This window comes from Oryctolagus cuniculus, chromosome 1 (assembly GCF_051225735.1).
Source record: "Oryctolagus cuniculus isolate XC-2025 breed Fujian yellow rabbit chromosome 1, ASM5122573v1, whole genome shotgun sequence".
Taxonomy (NCBI): Eukaryota; Metazoa; Chordata; class Mammalia; order Lagomorpha; family Leporidae; genus Oryctolagus; species Oryctolagus cuniculus.
The window spans coordinates 196089358-196105465 of record NC_142867.1 but is presented as its reverse complement, the minus strand read 5'-3'; the positions used below and the strand labels follow the sequence as shown (position 1 = coordinate 196105465).

Below are 16108 nucleotides of genomic sequence, written 5' to 3'. Positions count from 1 at the left end.
GGCGTGGCCATTTTGGACAACAGGTGACAGCTTCCAAAAAGGTGAATGATACCCTCACCGTGGGGCCCAACTGATCTGGGGAAGGTGGTTAAACCTGTATGCATTTTTCAGAACTTAGCGAATCGCACCCTTCAATTGTGCGCATTTTGCTCTCTTTATACTTTACCGCTGTAAAAGCTTCCCGGGGCTTGGAGGTGGGGGAGGGTTGTCCTCCTCGGTTCCCCACCCCCCACCTCGGGTGAACAGGAAAGAGAAACTTGCAGAACTGGGGGAAGCGCTCGGCCAGGGCCGGCCCCGCCCTCCTGCGGCTGCAGCGAGTTGCAGTTTCGATTTTTCCTCCAGTTGTAAGTTCCCAGGCAGCTCCGCCTCTCAGCCGCGGTTGATTTCTTGGAAAATCCCTCCCCTCCCCGCTTGGCGTGCCCGCCTCCTCCAGCCCAGCTTTAAAGGGAGTCGGGCAGCAGCCGGGTGGGGTGGATCTCACCGGGCAACGAGGCCAGCATGACCGCCGAGGAGCGGAGGAACCTGCAAGCCTTCAGCGACTATGTCAAGAGGATTCTGGACCCTACCCACATCCTGAGCTACATGAACTCCTGGCTTGGGGAGGGTGAGTGGATGCCCAGCGGCGCCTGCCCGCCCCTTGGGGGCAAGGAAAAACTGAGGACTTGTTTTCCCCTTGCTGTTTTCCTTTTTAAATCGGTGGAGGTAACCAACCTTCAGAAACACTATTGGTTCAGGGTTTGAGGTGCACTAGGAAACCCAGGTAGGGACATTGAGAACCAGCGTGGTGAAGTGACTCGCTTAGGGTGCACTTTTTTTTTTTTTTTTTTTAAGGTTCAAAGCTGGGGAAAGAAACTGTCCTTTTCATTTATTTCCTCTAACCTTTGAGTTGGCTAGGTGCCTGCCTTTGTCCTGGAATTGGAGATTGAGAAATAAGATACAGCCCCTTCCTTAGTATGCTCTCCAGTCCAGGGGTTTGCCAGGTGGGGAGTGAAGGGTGAGGATACAATACTGTGGTACACAACGCTGTCCAAAATCCAGGCAAGGTGGTGCCTCCTCTGCGAGGTCTCATTTGTGCTTGCAAACGATGGAAAGGTTGAGAGGAGCTTGACTTTCCCCAGACTGAATGTTCAGGCTTTATGTTCAGGCTTTAGGACAGGTGTTTCGGGTAGTGAGTAGCGAATTGCTTTGTGCTGGACATTGGCAGAGGTATTCACACTTGGGGAGACAGAGGTAGGTGGTGTTTGCAAGGACTCCAGGTGGAAGACAGGACCTAGCAATTCCAGGTGCCTTAATGCCACTCCTGAAATGCTAATCAGCTTTTGGTAACTGCAGTGAAACTCCCAGGCAGGTACCTTGGGTGTTTATTGCTCTGTTAAACCAAACTCACCTTGTGGAGTGAGCAGCAAAAGAATGCCACTAAGGAAAGTGCACTTTCACTTTCTGGTTCTGCCCTGAGAGAGGTGTGGGCTCCTACACAATGTGAGGCCACGCCTCTTTAGAAATCCCTGGATGAAACCCTTCTAGTGTGCAGTCTCACCCACTCTCCCCTGTTGCAGCACAATCTCTACCTGCAGGGCCCCCCAAGCCTGGATCTTTGTCCTGAGTTCCAGACCTCCCCATTCAGTGATCTGCTGAACATGGCTTCCTGGATGTATCTAAGGCACACAGAATCAGAAGTCCAAATCTGGGGAGTCCTTCATAGATCCTTGCTGGAACAGTGAGAGAGGCAAGATGGCACATTGGAAGTTTAGTAGAAAGACCCTGGGACGGGTTGTTGAGAGCCTGTCATTTACGAGATGAACAGAGGGAGAAAGAGCTAGAAAAGAAACTGGAAAAGAGCAGCCAGATACGTGGACAAAAAGGCATCAGGAAAAACCAAGGCAGAATCATAATGGCAGATAATGGTTGGTAACTATGAGAACAAAAGCTCTGGGGCTGGTGCTGTGGTGGATCAGGTAAAGCTGCCACCTGCAGTGCCGACATCCCATATGAGCACCGGTTCGTGTCCTGGCTGCTGCACTTCCAATCTAGCTCTTTGCTATGGCCTGGGAAAGCAGCAGAAGATGGCCCAAGTACTTAAGTCCCTGCACGAGTGTGGGAGACCTGGAAGAAGCTCCTGGCTTTGGATTGGCACAGCTCTGGCCATTGTGGTCAAGTGGGGAGTGAACCAGCGGATGGAAGACAGACTGACTCTCTGCCTCTCCTTTTCTAAGTAACTGACTTTCAATTTTTTTTTTTTTTTTTGTAAAAGATTTTTATTTATTTGACAGAGTTACAGTGAGAGAGAGAGACAGAGAGAAAGGTCTTCCTTCTGTTGGTTCATTCCCCAAATGGCTGCCATGGCCAGAGCTACGTCGACCTGAAGCCAGGAGCCAGGTGCTTCCTCCTGGTCTCCCATGTGGGTGCAGGGGCCCAAGCACTTGGGCCATCCTCCACTGCCTTCCTGGGCCACAGCAGAGAGCTGGACTGGAAGATGAGCAACCGGGACTAGAACTCAGCACCCATATGGGATGCCTGCGCCACAGGCGGAGGATTAACCTAGTGTGCCACCGTGCCGACTCCTCAAATAAATCTTAAATACCACAAACACTATTAGAAGTAAAGAAACCTTTTTTATTTTTATTTTTTTAAAGATTTATTCTATTTATTTGAAAGACAGTTACAGAGAGAGGTAGAGACAGAGAGGCCTTCCATCTACTGATTCACTCCCCAGATGGCAGCAATGACCAGAGCTGCGCCAATCCAAAGCCAGGAGCTTCCTCTGGGCCTCCCATGCGAGTGCAGGGGCCCAAGGACTTGGGCCGTCTACTGCTATCCCAGGCCATAGCAGAGAGCTGGATCAAAGAGGAGTAGGTGGACTAGAACCAGTGCCGTATGGGATGCTGGTGCTTCAGGCCAGGGCTTTAGCCTGCTGTGCCACAGTGCTGGCCCCAGAAACCTTTAAAAAAAAAAATTATTTATGTGAAAGGCAAAGTGACAGAGAGCAAGTAGCATATCCTAGATCTTCCATCTGCTGGTTGAATCCCCAAATGGCTGCCTCTACTGGGGCTGACCCAGTTGAAGCCAGGAGCCCAAAACTCTGTCCCAGTCTCTAATGTTGTTGCCAGGGGGCCCAAGTACTCGGGCCTTCTTCCACTGCTTTGCTTGGTGTGTTAGCAGAGAGCTGGATCCGAGGCAGAGCGATCAGGACTCCTACCAGTGCTCTGATATGAGATGCCAGTGTCACAAGTGCTTTTTCACAGCACCAGCCACAGGAACCTGCATCCTGATTTTTGACATTGTAGACCTTTGGGACCACCCACAGGAGTGGTTTCTGTGGAGTTGGGCTGGTGGCAAAGGTATAAGAGGGCTGGGAAACTAATTACACGAATAAGGCTGGCTCTGCGGCTCAACAGGCTAATCCTCCGCCTAGCGGCGCCGGCACACCGGGTTCTAGTCCCGGTCGGGGCACCAGATTCTGTCCCGGTTGCCCCTCTTCCAGGCCAGCGCTCTGCTGTGGCCAGGGAGTGCAGTGGAGGATGGCCCAAGTGCTTGGGCCCTGCACCCCATGGGAGACCAGGAGAAGCACCTGGCTCCTGCCTTCGGATCAGCACGGTGCGCTGGCCGCAGCGCGCCAGCCGCGGTGGCCATTGGAGGGTGAACCAATGGCAAAGGAAGACCTTTCTCTCTGTCTCTCTCTCTCACTGTCCACTCTGCCTGTCCAAAAAAAAAAAAAAAAAAAAAAAAAAAAAAAAAAAAAAAAAGAAGAAAATCAGGGAGTAAATAGAAGGTTAGGAAATCGGGAAAGTAAATACAGCCAGTTCTTCTGAAAACATTGCAAAATTAAGCATGACAGTGGAGGCAGTGTGTAGTGGTATGCGAACTGTATGACAGCATTCAGATTCCACAGTTTGAGTACAACAAGGAGAGAACAAAAGAAATAAGAGAAGAAAAATGAAATAGTACTTTTGTACATTAAAGAGAAGGGAATATGTCTCTATGTACACTGGTGGGATTTTATATTTATGAGATGAATAAAGAATTATAAGCATTGGAGAAAGACTAATAAGATGACTTGGATTTCCTGTGATGGAATCAGCATCAAGCTGGCGTTTTTTTTTTTTTGTTTGTTTTTTTGTTTTTGTTTGTTTTTTGTTTTGACAGGCAGAGTTAGAGAGAAAGGTCTTCCTTCTGTTGGTTCACCTCCCAAATGGCTGCTATAGCTAGCGTGCTGCGCCAATCCGAAGCCAGAAGCCAGGTGCTTCCTCCTGGTCTCCCATATGGGTGCAGGGCCCAAGCACTTGAGCCATCCTCCTCTGCCTTCCTGGCCACAGCAGAGAGCTAGACTGGAAGAAGAGCAACCAGGACAGAATCCGGCACCCCAACCGGGACTAGAACCCGGGGTGCCAGTGCCGCAGGTGGAGGATTAGCCTAGTGAGCTGTGGCGCTGGCCAAGCTGGCTTTTGACTTCTCTATAGCATTAATATAATGACACAGTAAAGCTGTCTGCAGAATTCTGATGGTAAAACAGAGGCCCCTGAATTTTATATCCAGCCAGGTTTTTATGACTTAAGAGGAGGACATTGTTGTAGAAAAATTGCTTGAAACATGGCTCCAAACAATTGAGAACCAAAAAGAATAGTGCAATAAAGGGCGTTCTTGAAATATGAAGATATTTGATGAGTGTCGAAACTAAACATGTAGAGTTAACTTTAAATAATTTAAATAATTATTGCCACAAAAGTAAATGTACAGCCATGCATGTAGAAATTTAGTTTTACCTTCTTTTTGAAAAGCAGAGAGATCTTCCATCTACTGGTTTACACCCTAAGTATCAGCAACAACTAGCGCTGGGCCAGGCTTAAGCCAGGAGCCTAGAACTCAGTCCAGGTCTCCTGTGCGGGTGTTGATGATCCAAGAATTTGAGCCATCAGCTTCTTTTCTGCCTCCCAGGGGTGTGTTAGCAGGAAGCTGGATCAGAGGAGGAGCCAGGATTTGATCTAGCTTCTCTTGTATGGGGTGTACACATCTTAAGCAGCTTCTTAACTGTTGTGCCAAATGGCCTGCCCTGCAATTTTTATTTATTTATTTATTTAATTTTTGAGAGGACTTGAGTGGGTGTTTGGTCTAGTGGTTAAGATACAGGCATCCTGTATCTGAGTGCCTGATTTTGATACTCACCTCCAGTTTCCTATTAATGCAGATCCTGGAAGTCAGCAGTGATGGCCCAAGTAATTGGGTTCCTGCCCACAACATGGGAGACCTGGGGTCATGTTCCTGGCTCTGGCCTTGGCCCAGCCCTGAATGTTGCTTTTGATTAAAGAATGAAGCAGCAGATGAGAATTTGTTCTCTCTCTGCCTATTAAGTAAATAAAGATTCCAAGATTCTGTCTCTAGGACTTCTGATTTGGTAAGTCCCAGAGGAGGGAGGGGTCTATAAAAAAATGAGGATTTATAGTGAAAAAAGTCTAAAAATTTTGAAATAATGGATTTAAAAACTTATATTAAGTCAAAAAGGAGCTAGGGAAAATAGTGATAAAGTATAAAATTCCTTCCTTGGAAGGGACAGAAAAGGTACCATTTTACTCTTCTGTGGTTCAAAAATGCTATCTGAAAGGTTAAAGATAATATGGCAGTTTAAAGATGACATACGTTTTGTTGTTCAAGAGAGGAAAAAATGTATTTAGTAACATAAGCTAACCAGGAAACAGAAAAGGGGAAAAAAACACAAGATAACACAGGAAAAACTGGTTATATTCCTTAGGACTAAGTAATTAGGTCAGATGTGTTTTTTCAGTGCATTTAAGTGAGTCAAAAAGCAGAATCCAGGTCTTTATTGTCTGCCAGAGACACATCTAAAGTATAACAACATCAAAAGTATGAAAGAGATGAAGATACATTAATGCAAATAAGCAGGAGTTACAACAGTAAGAAACATAGAAAGTATTAAGACTAAAAGGATATTTAATCAACAATGAAGGTATGATATATATATATATATGTATATATACAAACTTTGTTTACTAAATACAAGAAAGAATTTTAGAAGTTCAGAAATAGGGAAATTTTAACATATCTTTAGTATTGCCAAGTCAGATAAGTAATGATATAAATGATCTGTTTAATAAGGTTGATTTAATGACTATACATAAATATTCAATTTTGTACTCCAAATCATCCTCTTCCAATTCTTAAAAGCCCTGGGTTTGGGGGGGAAGCCATTGTAATCCATAAATCGTACTTTGGAAATTTATATTCATTAAAAAAAAAAAAAAGCCCTGTGTTAAAGGCAAATTTTTTTTTTTTTTTTAAGATTTATTTAGGTATCTGAAAGTTCTGAGTGACAGAGAGGGAGAGAGAGTAAGCTTCCATCTTTTGGTTGACTTCCCAAATGGTCATAACAGCTGGGTCTGGGCAAGGCTGAAGCCCAGAACCAGGAGCTCCATCCTGTTCTCCCACACGGATAGCAGGGGCCCAAGCAGTTGGGCCATCTTCTGCCACCTGACCAGGTATATTAGCAGGAAGCCATGTCAAAAGTGGAGCAGTCAGGCTTTGAACCAGTTTTCCAATATGGGATGCCAGCATAACAAATGGTGGCTTAATACCACAATACTGGCTCCTACAGACCAGTCTTTCATAATTTCCCTGAAAGCATACCTTTGTAAGTTTTATTCTGTAACTTATAGGTTCTTTGACTTTGGGGAAATGTCCTAACTTGTCTATACCTTCATTTCTTCATCTTTAAAATCAGAATAATGTCTTTCTGTTTGAGTATTCTGAAAATTGAAGTTCATGGCACTAAATAAGTGTTAGCTGTCATATTATGTCCCAGAATAATAATTTCAGGTCTTTCATAAAATTATCAAAATAATTCCTTTTTTTAACTTTTATTTAATGAATATAAATTTCCAAAGTACAGCTTATAGATTACAATGGCTTCCCCCCCATAACGTCCCTCCCACCCGCAACCCTCCCCTTTCCCACTCCCTCTCCCCTTCCATTCACATCAAGATTCATTTTTGATTCTCTTTATATACAGAAGATCAGTTTAACATACATTAAGTAAAGGTTTCAACAGTTTGCTCCCACACAGAAACATAAAGTGAAAAATACTGTTTGAGTACTAGTTATTGCATTAAATCTCAATGTACAGCACACTAAGGCCAAAGATCCTACATGAGGAGTAAGTGCACAGTGACTCCTGTTGTTGACTTAACAAATTGACACTCTTGTTTATGGCCTCAGTAATCACCCTAGGCTCTTGTCATGAGCTGCCAAGGCTATGGAAGCCCCCTGAGTTCACTGACTCTGATCATATTTAGACAAGGCCATGGTCAAAGTGGAAGTTCTCTCCTCCCTTCAGAGAAAGGTACCTCCTTCTTTGACCCATTCTTTCCACTGGGATCTCACTTGCGGAGATCTTTCATTTAGGTTTTTTTTTTTTTCCCCCAGAGTGTCTTGGCTTTCCATGCCTGAAATACTCTCATGGGCTTTTCAGCACTCTGGACTCAGAATCAGCCCTTAAGGCATGCAGATCTGGCTGAAAATAATTCCTTTTTAATATTTATTTGAAAGCCAGAGTTACAGAGAGGCAGAAGCAGAGAGAGATCGTCCATCCACTGGTTCATTACCCAAATGGCCACAGTGGCCTGAGCTGGGTTGATCTGAAGCCAGGTGCCAGGAGCTTCTTCCAGGTCTCCCACATGAGTGCAGGGGCCCAAGGACTTGGACCATCTTCTAGTGCTTTCCCAGGCATGTTAGCAGGGAGCTGGATCAGAAGTGGAGCAGCTAGGACTTGAACCGGTGCCCGTGTGGTTTACCCATGTTGTAGGCAGCTGCTTTACCCACAATACCACAAACACTGACCCTGATCAAATAATTTCAAACTATCACTTATTTGCATCTTACATGGGAGATCTGGGGTCCAAGTCTTGGCTATGGTTTCTGACTCCAGCTTCTTGCTTGTGCAGACGCTGGAAAGCAGCAGTGATAGCTCAAGTAATTGGTCCTTGCCACTCATGGGGGAGACTTGAATTGTGTTCTTAGCTCCTGGTTCCAGTTCTTGCCAAGTGCTGACTGTTACAGGCATTTGGGTGAGTGAACCAATAGATGGGACTCTGTTTCTTTCTCTTCCCCCCACCTTCTCTTTTTGTCTGCCTCTCAAAGAATTTAAGATATTTTAAAGCAGGGATAGAAAAAAAATATTACATATTTTAAGATACAGCCAAGATCTTAATGAAAGAAAAATGGGTTTATTGTTATTTCTAATGAATTTTACTGAGGAAGTTATAGAAAGAATAACCAGATAACCCCCAAAGAAAGCCAGTCAGCTGAAATAAAAACAAAACTAAAACTTAAATTCCTGAATTTACTGAGTTCATTCAGTATTATAGCAACATATATTTGAAAACAAATAATTTTCACATACCAGAAAAACTTGTCAGAAAACTAGTATTTCAGTAATACTCAAAGGAATCTCACAAATCCAGTTCAGAAAAAAAAGTGAATGACCCCAACAGAAAACTCACTGAGACTGGAATAGGAAATTGACTAAAATAAACAGTGGCTAAAGGAAGAAATAAATCATTAAAAACAGTTTGATCTGTTTTTTTTCCTCAGCTTCACAAAGATTGTGAAGAATTAAGCCAATACACGCTGTGGAGGGAAAGGGGCATTCACACGGTTGATGGAGGCCCGGTACAGTTTATCTGGAAGGCAGTGGGTGATGTGTGTCAGTACTGGAAACTATATATGGTTAGCTTAGAAATCCTACATCTGGGGATTAATTCTCAGCACAACTTGATAAAGCAGGCAAAGACATAGATGTATTTGTATTAAATACATCTTAATTACATATTAATAAAGACCAATTAAATAAACATGGTTTATTTATGTGATATGGTACAGCTACTAAAAAGTTAATGTAGATCAATATTTATTAATGGGAAACAACATATATAACCTATTAATGAAAAAAAGATGAATAGGATCCTATCTATTTAAAACTGTTAACACCCAGAGTATTACATTTGATTTTAGGTGATGTGATTTGGGTGTATTTTTACTTTCACTTCTCCTGTAGTGCTTAAAATGTTTATAATGATGCTTTATCGTTTTTATAATCAGACAAGAAAATTTTATTTTAAAAATACATATAATATAAAGATTCCTTTTTACATATTAGTCTGCTTTTTTCTTTCTACAACAAAAAAATACCTGCAATCCTATATCAGAGTGTGTGGGTGTGCTACTTTCTCTGGCTCCTGATTTCAGCTTCTTGCTAATGCAGACCCTCTGAAACAGTGGTGATGGCTCAAGTGACTGCATTCCTGGATTGACTTCTTTGCTCTTGACTTCAGACTGAGCCAGTCTTGGCCATCTATGCCTCTGAAATAAATAAATAATAATAATAAATTAAAAATAGGCCTGGCAAGGATATATAAAAATTGGAACCCTAGATTTGCTGGTGGGAATGTAATATGGTACAGCTCCTTTGGAAAACAGTTTGATAGTGTCTTTTTTTTTTTAATTTATTATTTGAAAGGCAGAGTTATAGAGAGACAGAGAGAGAGAGGGGTCTTCCATCCGCTAGTTCACTCCCCAAATGGCTGCCCTGGCTGGAGTGGGCTGATCTGAAGCCAGGAGGAGCCTGGGGCTTCATCCAAGTCTTCCACACAGGCACAGAGGCCCAAGCACTCGGGCCATCTTCCACTACTTTTTCAAGCCATCATCAGGGAGCTGGATCAGAAGTGGAACAGCCGGGACTTGAACAGGTGCCCATATTGGATGCTGACACTGCAAGTAGCAGTTTTACCTGCTATGCCACAGTGCCAGCACCAGTTTGGTAATTTCTTAGAGTTAAAAATGGAGTTAATATATGATCCAGCAATCTTACCTAGGTATATAGCCAAAAGAAATGAATATAGATATCTACAAAGAAAGTTGTACATGAATGCTTGTAACATTATTATTCATAATAACCAAAATGTGTATACAACTCAAATGCTTGTTAACTGAAGAGAAGAAAACCAAAATAAGATATTATCCATACAATAGAATGTTACCTGGCATTAAAAAGAAAGGAATGACTCAAGAGTTAGACTTGGGGCCGGCGCTGTGGCACAGCAGGTTAAAGACCTGGCCTGAAGCACCGGCATCCCATACGAGTGCTGGTTCTAGTCCTGGTTGCTCCTCTTCTGATCCAGTTCCCTGCTGTAGCCTAGAAAGGCAGTAGAGGATGGCCCAAGTGCTTGGGCACCCGCACCCACTTGGGAGACCCAGAAGAAGCTCCTGGCTCCTGGCTTTGGATCGGCACAGCTACGGCAGTTGTGGCCATTTGGGGGGTGAACCAGTGAATGGAAGACCTCTCTCTGTAACTCTGTCTTTCAAATAAATAAATGTCAAAAAAAAAAAAAAAAAAAAAAAAGACAGAGAGAGAGAGACAGAGACAGAGAGAAAGGTCTTCCTTCTGTTGGTTCACGCCACCAAATGGCTGCTAGGGCCAGCGCACTGCGTCGATCTGAAGCCAGGTGCTTCCTCCTAGTCTCCCATGTGAGTGCAGGGCCCAAGCACCTGTGCCATCCTCCACTGCCTTCCTGGGCCACAGCAGAGAGCTGGACTGGAAGAGGAGCAACCAGGGCAGAATCCGGCGCCCCAGCCGGGACTAGAACCCAGGGTGCCGGGCCCCAGGCGGAGGATTAGCCTAGTGAGCCATGGCGCCAGCCAAATAAATAAATCTTTAAAAGAAAAAAGTTAGCCTTGAGAGGCCAGTGCCGTGACACAGAGGGTTAAAGTTATGGCCTGCAATGCTGGCATCCTACATGGGCACTGATTTGAGTCTTGGCTATTCTACTTCTGATCTGGCTCCCGGGTAATGCACCTGGGAAAGCAGTGTAGGGTAGCCTAAGTCCTTGGGCCTCTGTACCAATGTGGGAGAGTCAGAGGAAGCTCCCATTTCCTGGCTTCAGATCACCTCAACTCTGGCCATTGCAGCCATTTGGGGAGTGAACCAGTGGATGGAAGACCTCTGTTTTTACCTCTCTCTGTAACTGTCTTTCAAATAAATAGCATATTTTCAAGGCTTTTTCAAAAAATATTATAAGTCAGGTGCCAGTGCTGTGGCATAGTGGAAAAGCTGCTGCCTGCAGTGCCAGCATCCCATATGGGCACCAGTTCTAGTCCTGGCTGCTCCACTTCCAATCCAGCTCTCTGCTATGGCCTGGGAAAGCAGTAGAGGATGGCTCAAGTCCTTGGGCCCCTGCACCTGTGTGGGAGACCCGGAAGAAGGCTCCTGGCTCCTGGCTTTGGATCAGCACAGCTCCAGCTGTTGTGGCCAATTGGAGTGAACTAGTGGATGGAAGACCTCCCTCTCTGCCTCTCCGCCTCTCCTGCTCTCTGTGTGTAACTCTGACTTTCAAATAAATCTTTAAAGGAAACAAAAAGAAAATATGCTAAGTGAAACAAACCAGTCTCAAAGACTACATGTTATGATTCCATTCATGTGCAATGTTCACACTGGCAGCTCTGTAGAGACCAGGATGATTCGTGATTTCCTTATGGCTAAGGGAAGGGGGGCTGGGAAGTGATCACTAATGGGGGCAGGATTGCTTTTTATTAAAAATTCTTTATAAAGAGAACAAATTTCATGTATCTCATTAAGAGCACTCCCACATTCCCTCCTTTTGTTATTTTTCTTTTAATTTTTATATTTGGAGGGTTAAGGACTTTTTATAGTAATGAAAATATAGTAAAATTGGATATAGATATGAATTCACAACTCTAAAAATCAGTGAATTTTATGTAAACTGGCTAAGTTTATTGGCAAGACAGACTTTGACAGAGATTCCCTGAGAAGTACAGTGTGTCATTCCTTCCTCTCTCCACTCATTCAGTATATCTTTGAGTGTCTATAACGTGCCAGGTTCTCTTGTAATCTCTCAGGATACAGTTAACCAACCAACTTCCCTACTCCTTGGAATGTATAATCTATCAACTATGGAAAAATGAACAGATGCGGGGTCGTAGTGAGGCAGTGGTTTTGCCACTACTCCCTGGGTATGGAGTTAGTGTGCAGAAGTGGAATGACAGGCATGTCGGTGGGCAGTTCTCTGCCAGCCGGCCTCACACTGTTTCTCTTTGGCTCTTCTCCCTTTCTCTTTTACTATCTTTCTTTTCTTCTCTGCAAAAATCTAGGTAAAAGACCATTTATTTATTTCTAACTGCCTATTAAGTTCACTATAATTGTTACTGATGCCAGAGAGTGGCCTTCCCCACACACTGGACAGTTAATGGAACTTTTTAACAAAAGATGATCAAAACATCTATGGAAGCCTTTGTTCTTCCTTCTAACCTAAGGCTGCCTTGGTTTTTTCCATTGTTGTGAGGAGAATTTTTCAAATATCTGGCAGAGATGTCTTTGACAGAGTGTGTTCTTAGACTTTGACACCCAGCTGGAAGTTTCCATACAATATGGGAAGAGTGGGCTGGGAAAGAATTGGCTTAATCAGGTGGGACAGACAATTGGCTGCTTTCTGGAAGTTCCTTCCACTGTTGTTAATCTGTTTCCCCTTATGGGAAGGTCTGGCAACCCTATTCTGGTTTTTCTCCCAATGGTTAGGGATTCTGCAGATTGATGAGCTATTTTTGCTTCTGTTTGTAGATGAAGTGCAGTATATTCAGGCTGAGAAAAACAACAAGGGTCCAATGGAGGCTGCCTCACTTTTTCTCAAGTACCTGCTGCAGCTCAAGGAAGAAGGCTGGTTCCGTGGCTTTTTGGATGCCCTAAACAATGCAGGTCAGTTCATTCTTTTTACAAATTGGAGATACTACTTTGGTGTTGTGGAATGCTGTAAAACTGAAAAGCTATTTATTTTGAGGTATCCATATGTAGTTCATGTCTTAGTCTGAAGCTACATAGACTTTTCAGCCAGGTGGTAGCATTATCTATCTGAAATATTCAGAGGAATCTGCAAAGATTATTGTAACTAATAGGATAGCTTATCAAGATTTGTACATCAAAACTGTAAAAGAAAATGGAAAGTCACAAACTATATAATCACCAGTGGATTAGTAGAGAGAATAAAGTTTTAAAATCAACTAGAAGACATATCTACTGAGCATCTCCTATGTGCACACGGGGGTTATGGGCCCCGGGGAAACTTCGTGAAGAGCCACAAAATGCTGCTGCACTCGTGGTGGAGACTGCTGCAGCCGAGTGGAATGACGGCCGGGTCCAGGGACCGAACATGAGCAGCAGCAATCTTAGGGAAGCTCGTCTTGATTACCAGTAACGGCGGCGGGCTGGCTTCCTCTCGTCCCCGCAAGGACAGGGATATGATGTCCGAAAAAGTAATCAGACGAGAGAAGATCAGTAACGAAGGAGGAGGCAGAGACAGATCACCCTGACTTCTCCCAAGCTCTAGGTGGAAGAAGCAGAACATCTAAAATGTGAAACGGCTCCTTGCGGTGCGCTCCTGGCTCTTTCCTGCTCGCTCACCCCTGCAGAGCTGGGAGGCGGAGGTTGTCCGCTGTGAGGCTCTCCCCCTGGACACTGCTCCTGGAGGCTCAGGTGCCTGTCGGCCCACAGGTCCTGGCCTGGCTGGAGCCCTATCTTCTAGTGCTTTCCATTGCAAGAGGAAACAGAAGTTCATGGGTGAGCCCTGTCTTCATAGGGAGTAGATGATCTTTGATGATGAACGCGCGCGAGAGAAAGCGTAGAACGCGAGAGCGGTTGGGACGGGGGTTGGGCTTGCTTCCAATATCTTGTGGTTGATTTTCGCTATTCTGTGAAAATGTTAATTTCATCAGGTCCCTCTCTTGCACGAAACCCCTGATGGGCCCGCACGAGTACAGTGCTTTCCCCTTGGTAAACCGGGATAGCAGTTCTGCCCCGCATAGGAACAGCCCCAGCCTACACGGTGTCAACAACTCCCCTCCTCTGTCCTGGCCTTTGTGCATGCTCCTCTTTGAGCTTGCTCAGAAGGATGCCTGCATGCGTGGACGTCCGTCTCCACCCCTGGGCCACACCCAGCTCCGCACCTGCCCAGCCTGGGCACCCACAAAGCCTGCCAAGTGGGATGGCGTCACTCCTCCATCCCTCCCTCAAAACCCGTTGCGATGGAGCATGAACTCGCTCTTCAGCTCCGTCCCTCGTTTCGCTTGCAAATGGTCTGTCACGCCAAGCTGCTGTACCTGGAGTCCTGGAACAAGCCCCTTCAGTTGCACCCTGGCCCCTTTGTTCATCTCCCCTGTCTGCTCCCTGGATTTCTTCGCAGGTCTCAAAACCAAGTGTGCAAGGCCACGCCCACTGCAGGCAGTCCTGTGCTTTGCATAAACAGCCTCATCTCCAAGAATGCTTCCAGGATTTTCTTTTTTACTTATTTTTAATTTTCTAGTAGTTTTTTTGCTCCAAGTAAAAAATCAACTAGAAGAAAGAAAACATCCATAAAGAAAAAGATGGGGGCTGGTGTTGTGGTACTGTAGGTTAAACCACCACTTAGAACACCAGCATCCATATCAGAGTGCTGGTTTGTGTCCTACCAGTTCCACTTCTAATCCAGCTTCCTGCTGGTGATTCAAGTGCTTGTAACGCTCTCAAAATGCTTTCATAATAACTGGATGTTGACATTCTCTGATCTTCCAGGAGACCAACAGGCAAAATGCCTTGAGCATCTGCCAAACCTGTTCTCACGACCTTTGTTCTTAACAATCCACTTTTGCTTTGACTGGACCACTTCCACATCTTGGTATCCATTGCCTTGATTGTGCTTTGTCTTCAGTAGCATACTGGTAAAGTCGTTATTTCAGCTCCTGTTAAACTTCATAGAAGAAATGCTTCAGGATCTTTATCCTACTTGTTCTAAATTTCCATGAAAGCTCTGCTCTTGGCTGAAGGTGATCTGGTCATAACCACTTTGGTGCCCATCGAGCAGGAAGTTTGCTCCACTGAAGCTTTTCAGGCTGAATTGTGTACCTGAGAGATGTCGATAGTATTGGCAGTTGTTTCTGCTGTTCATCATGAATCTTTCCCATTTAGGCATGAACAAGCTGAATGTTTTCCTCATGGATAGATGTGGATGTTCTGTTGCCATGCATTTCATTGTCAAGATCATCTTGTCCTTTTTTTTTTTTTTTTTTTTTTTGATAGGCAAAGTTAGAGAAAGGTCTTCCTTTTTCCCTTAGTTCACCCCCCAAGTGGCTGCTACAGCTGGCGCGTCACAGCTGATACGCTGTGCCGATCCGAAGCCAGGAGCCAGGTGCTTCTTCCTGGTCTCCCATGTGGGTGCAGGGCCCAGGCACTTGGGCCATCCTCCACTGCCCTCCCGGGCCACAGCAGAGAGCTGGACTGGAAGAGGAGCAACCGGGACAGAATCCGGCGCCCTGACCTGGACTAGAACCCAGGGTGCCGGTGCTGCAGGTGGAGGATTAGCCTAGTGAGCCGCGGCGCTGGCCATCTTGTCCTTTCTTAAAATGAGGTAGCCTTTTCTGAACTTCTTACTTTACCAAAAGTTTATGGAGAAATATCAATGATTTCACCATTCTTCACCCAACCTTCACCCTAACTTTGATGTTCTTTATTCGCCTTTAGCAGAGTTCACTTTGCTCTTTTCTAAACAATGTCTTATCTTTCTGAGTGTCTAAAATTAGATCCTCTTCAGAAGTGTTATAAAAGTTAGTATGAGTTCATGAGTATCTTGGTGCAAAAAATCTTTACATCTATGTATAATCTTCTCATAATGTGCATTTCCCATTGGTGTTCTGAAGACCCTTGTGCTATGGGAGGAACATACATAAATGATGCATGTGTGTGTGTGAGTATAATGGAAATTGGCTCACGTGGTTGTGACAGTCAAGTAGTCTGATCTGCCATCTGCAAGATGGAGAACCAGAGAAGCTGGTGGTATAATACAGGTGGTGTCTGGAGGTTGTCGGTGGAAGTCTCGGAGTCTAAACACCCAAGACCTGGGAGCTCTGATATCTGAGGACATCTGGAGGGATTTTCCAATTCATGACAGCAAAAATTACCCCTCCTCCATCTTTCTGTTCTGTTTGGGCCCTCAGGAATTGGATAATGCCTGCCTGCTAATGTCTTCTTGAAACACCTTCGTAGAAATCCCCAAAATGTTTTATC

General features: G+C 44.7%; 1 protein-coding gene across 3 annotated transcripts in view; it reads left to right on the top strand.

Annotated features, from left to right (window-relative positions):
- Positions 1–469: 469 nt before the first annotated feature.
- The window catches only part of RIGI (RNA sensor RIG-I), a 66309-nt gene continuing 50670 nt past the window's right edge, over positions 470–16108 (top strand). The window contains exons 1-3 of one of the 3 annotated variants that reach the window (XM_051844796.3): positions 470–604; positions 7950–8072; positions 12638–12772. In XM_051844796.3, coding sequence (XP_051700756.1) covers positions 12682–12772 — 91 coding nt within the window. In that variant the 5' untranslated portion in view covers positions 470–604; positions 7950–8072; positions 12638–12681. Of the gene's footprint in view, positions 605–5182; positions 5390–7949; positions 8073–12637; positions 12773–16108 lie in introns of those variants that run through there. The other 2 variants (XM_070053198.2, XM_002708040.6) reach the window with 2 other exon arrangements.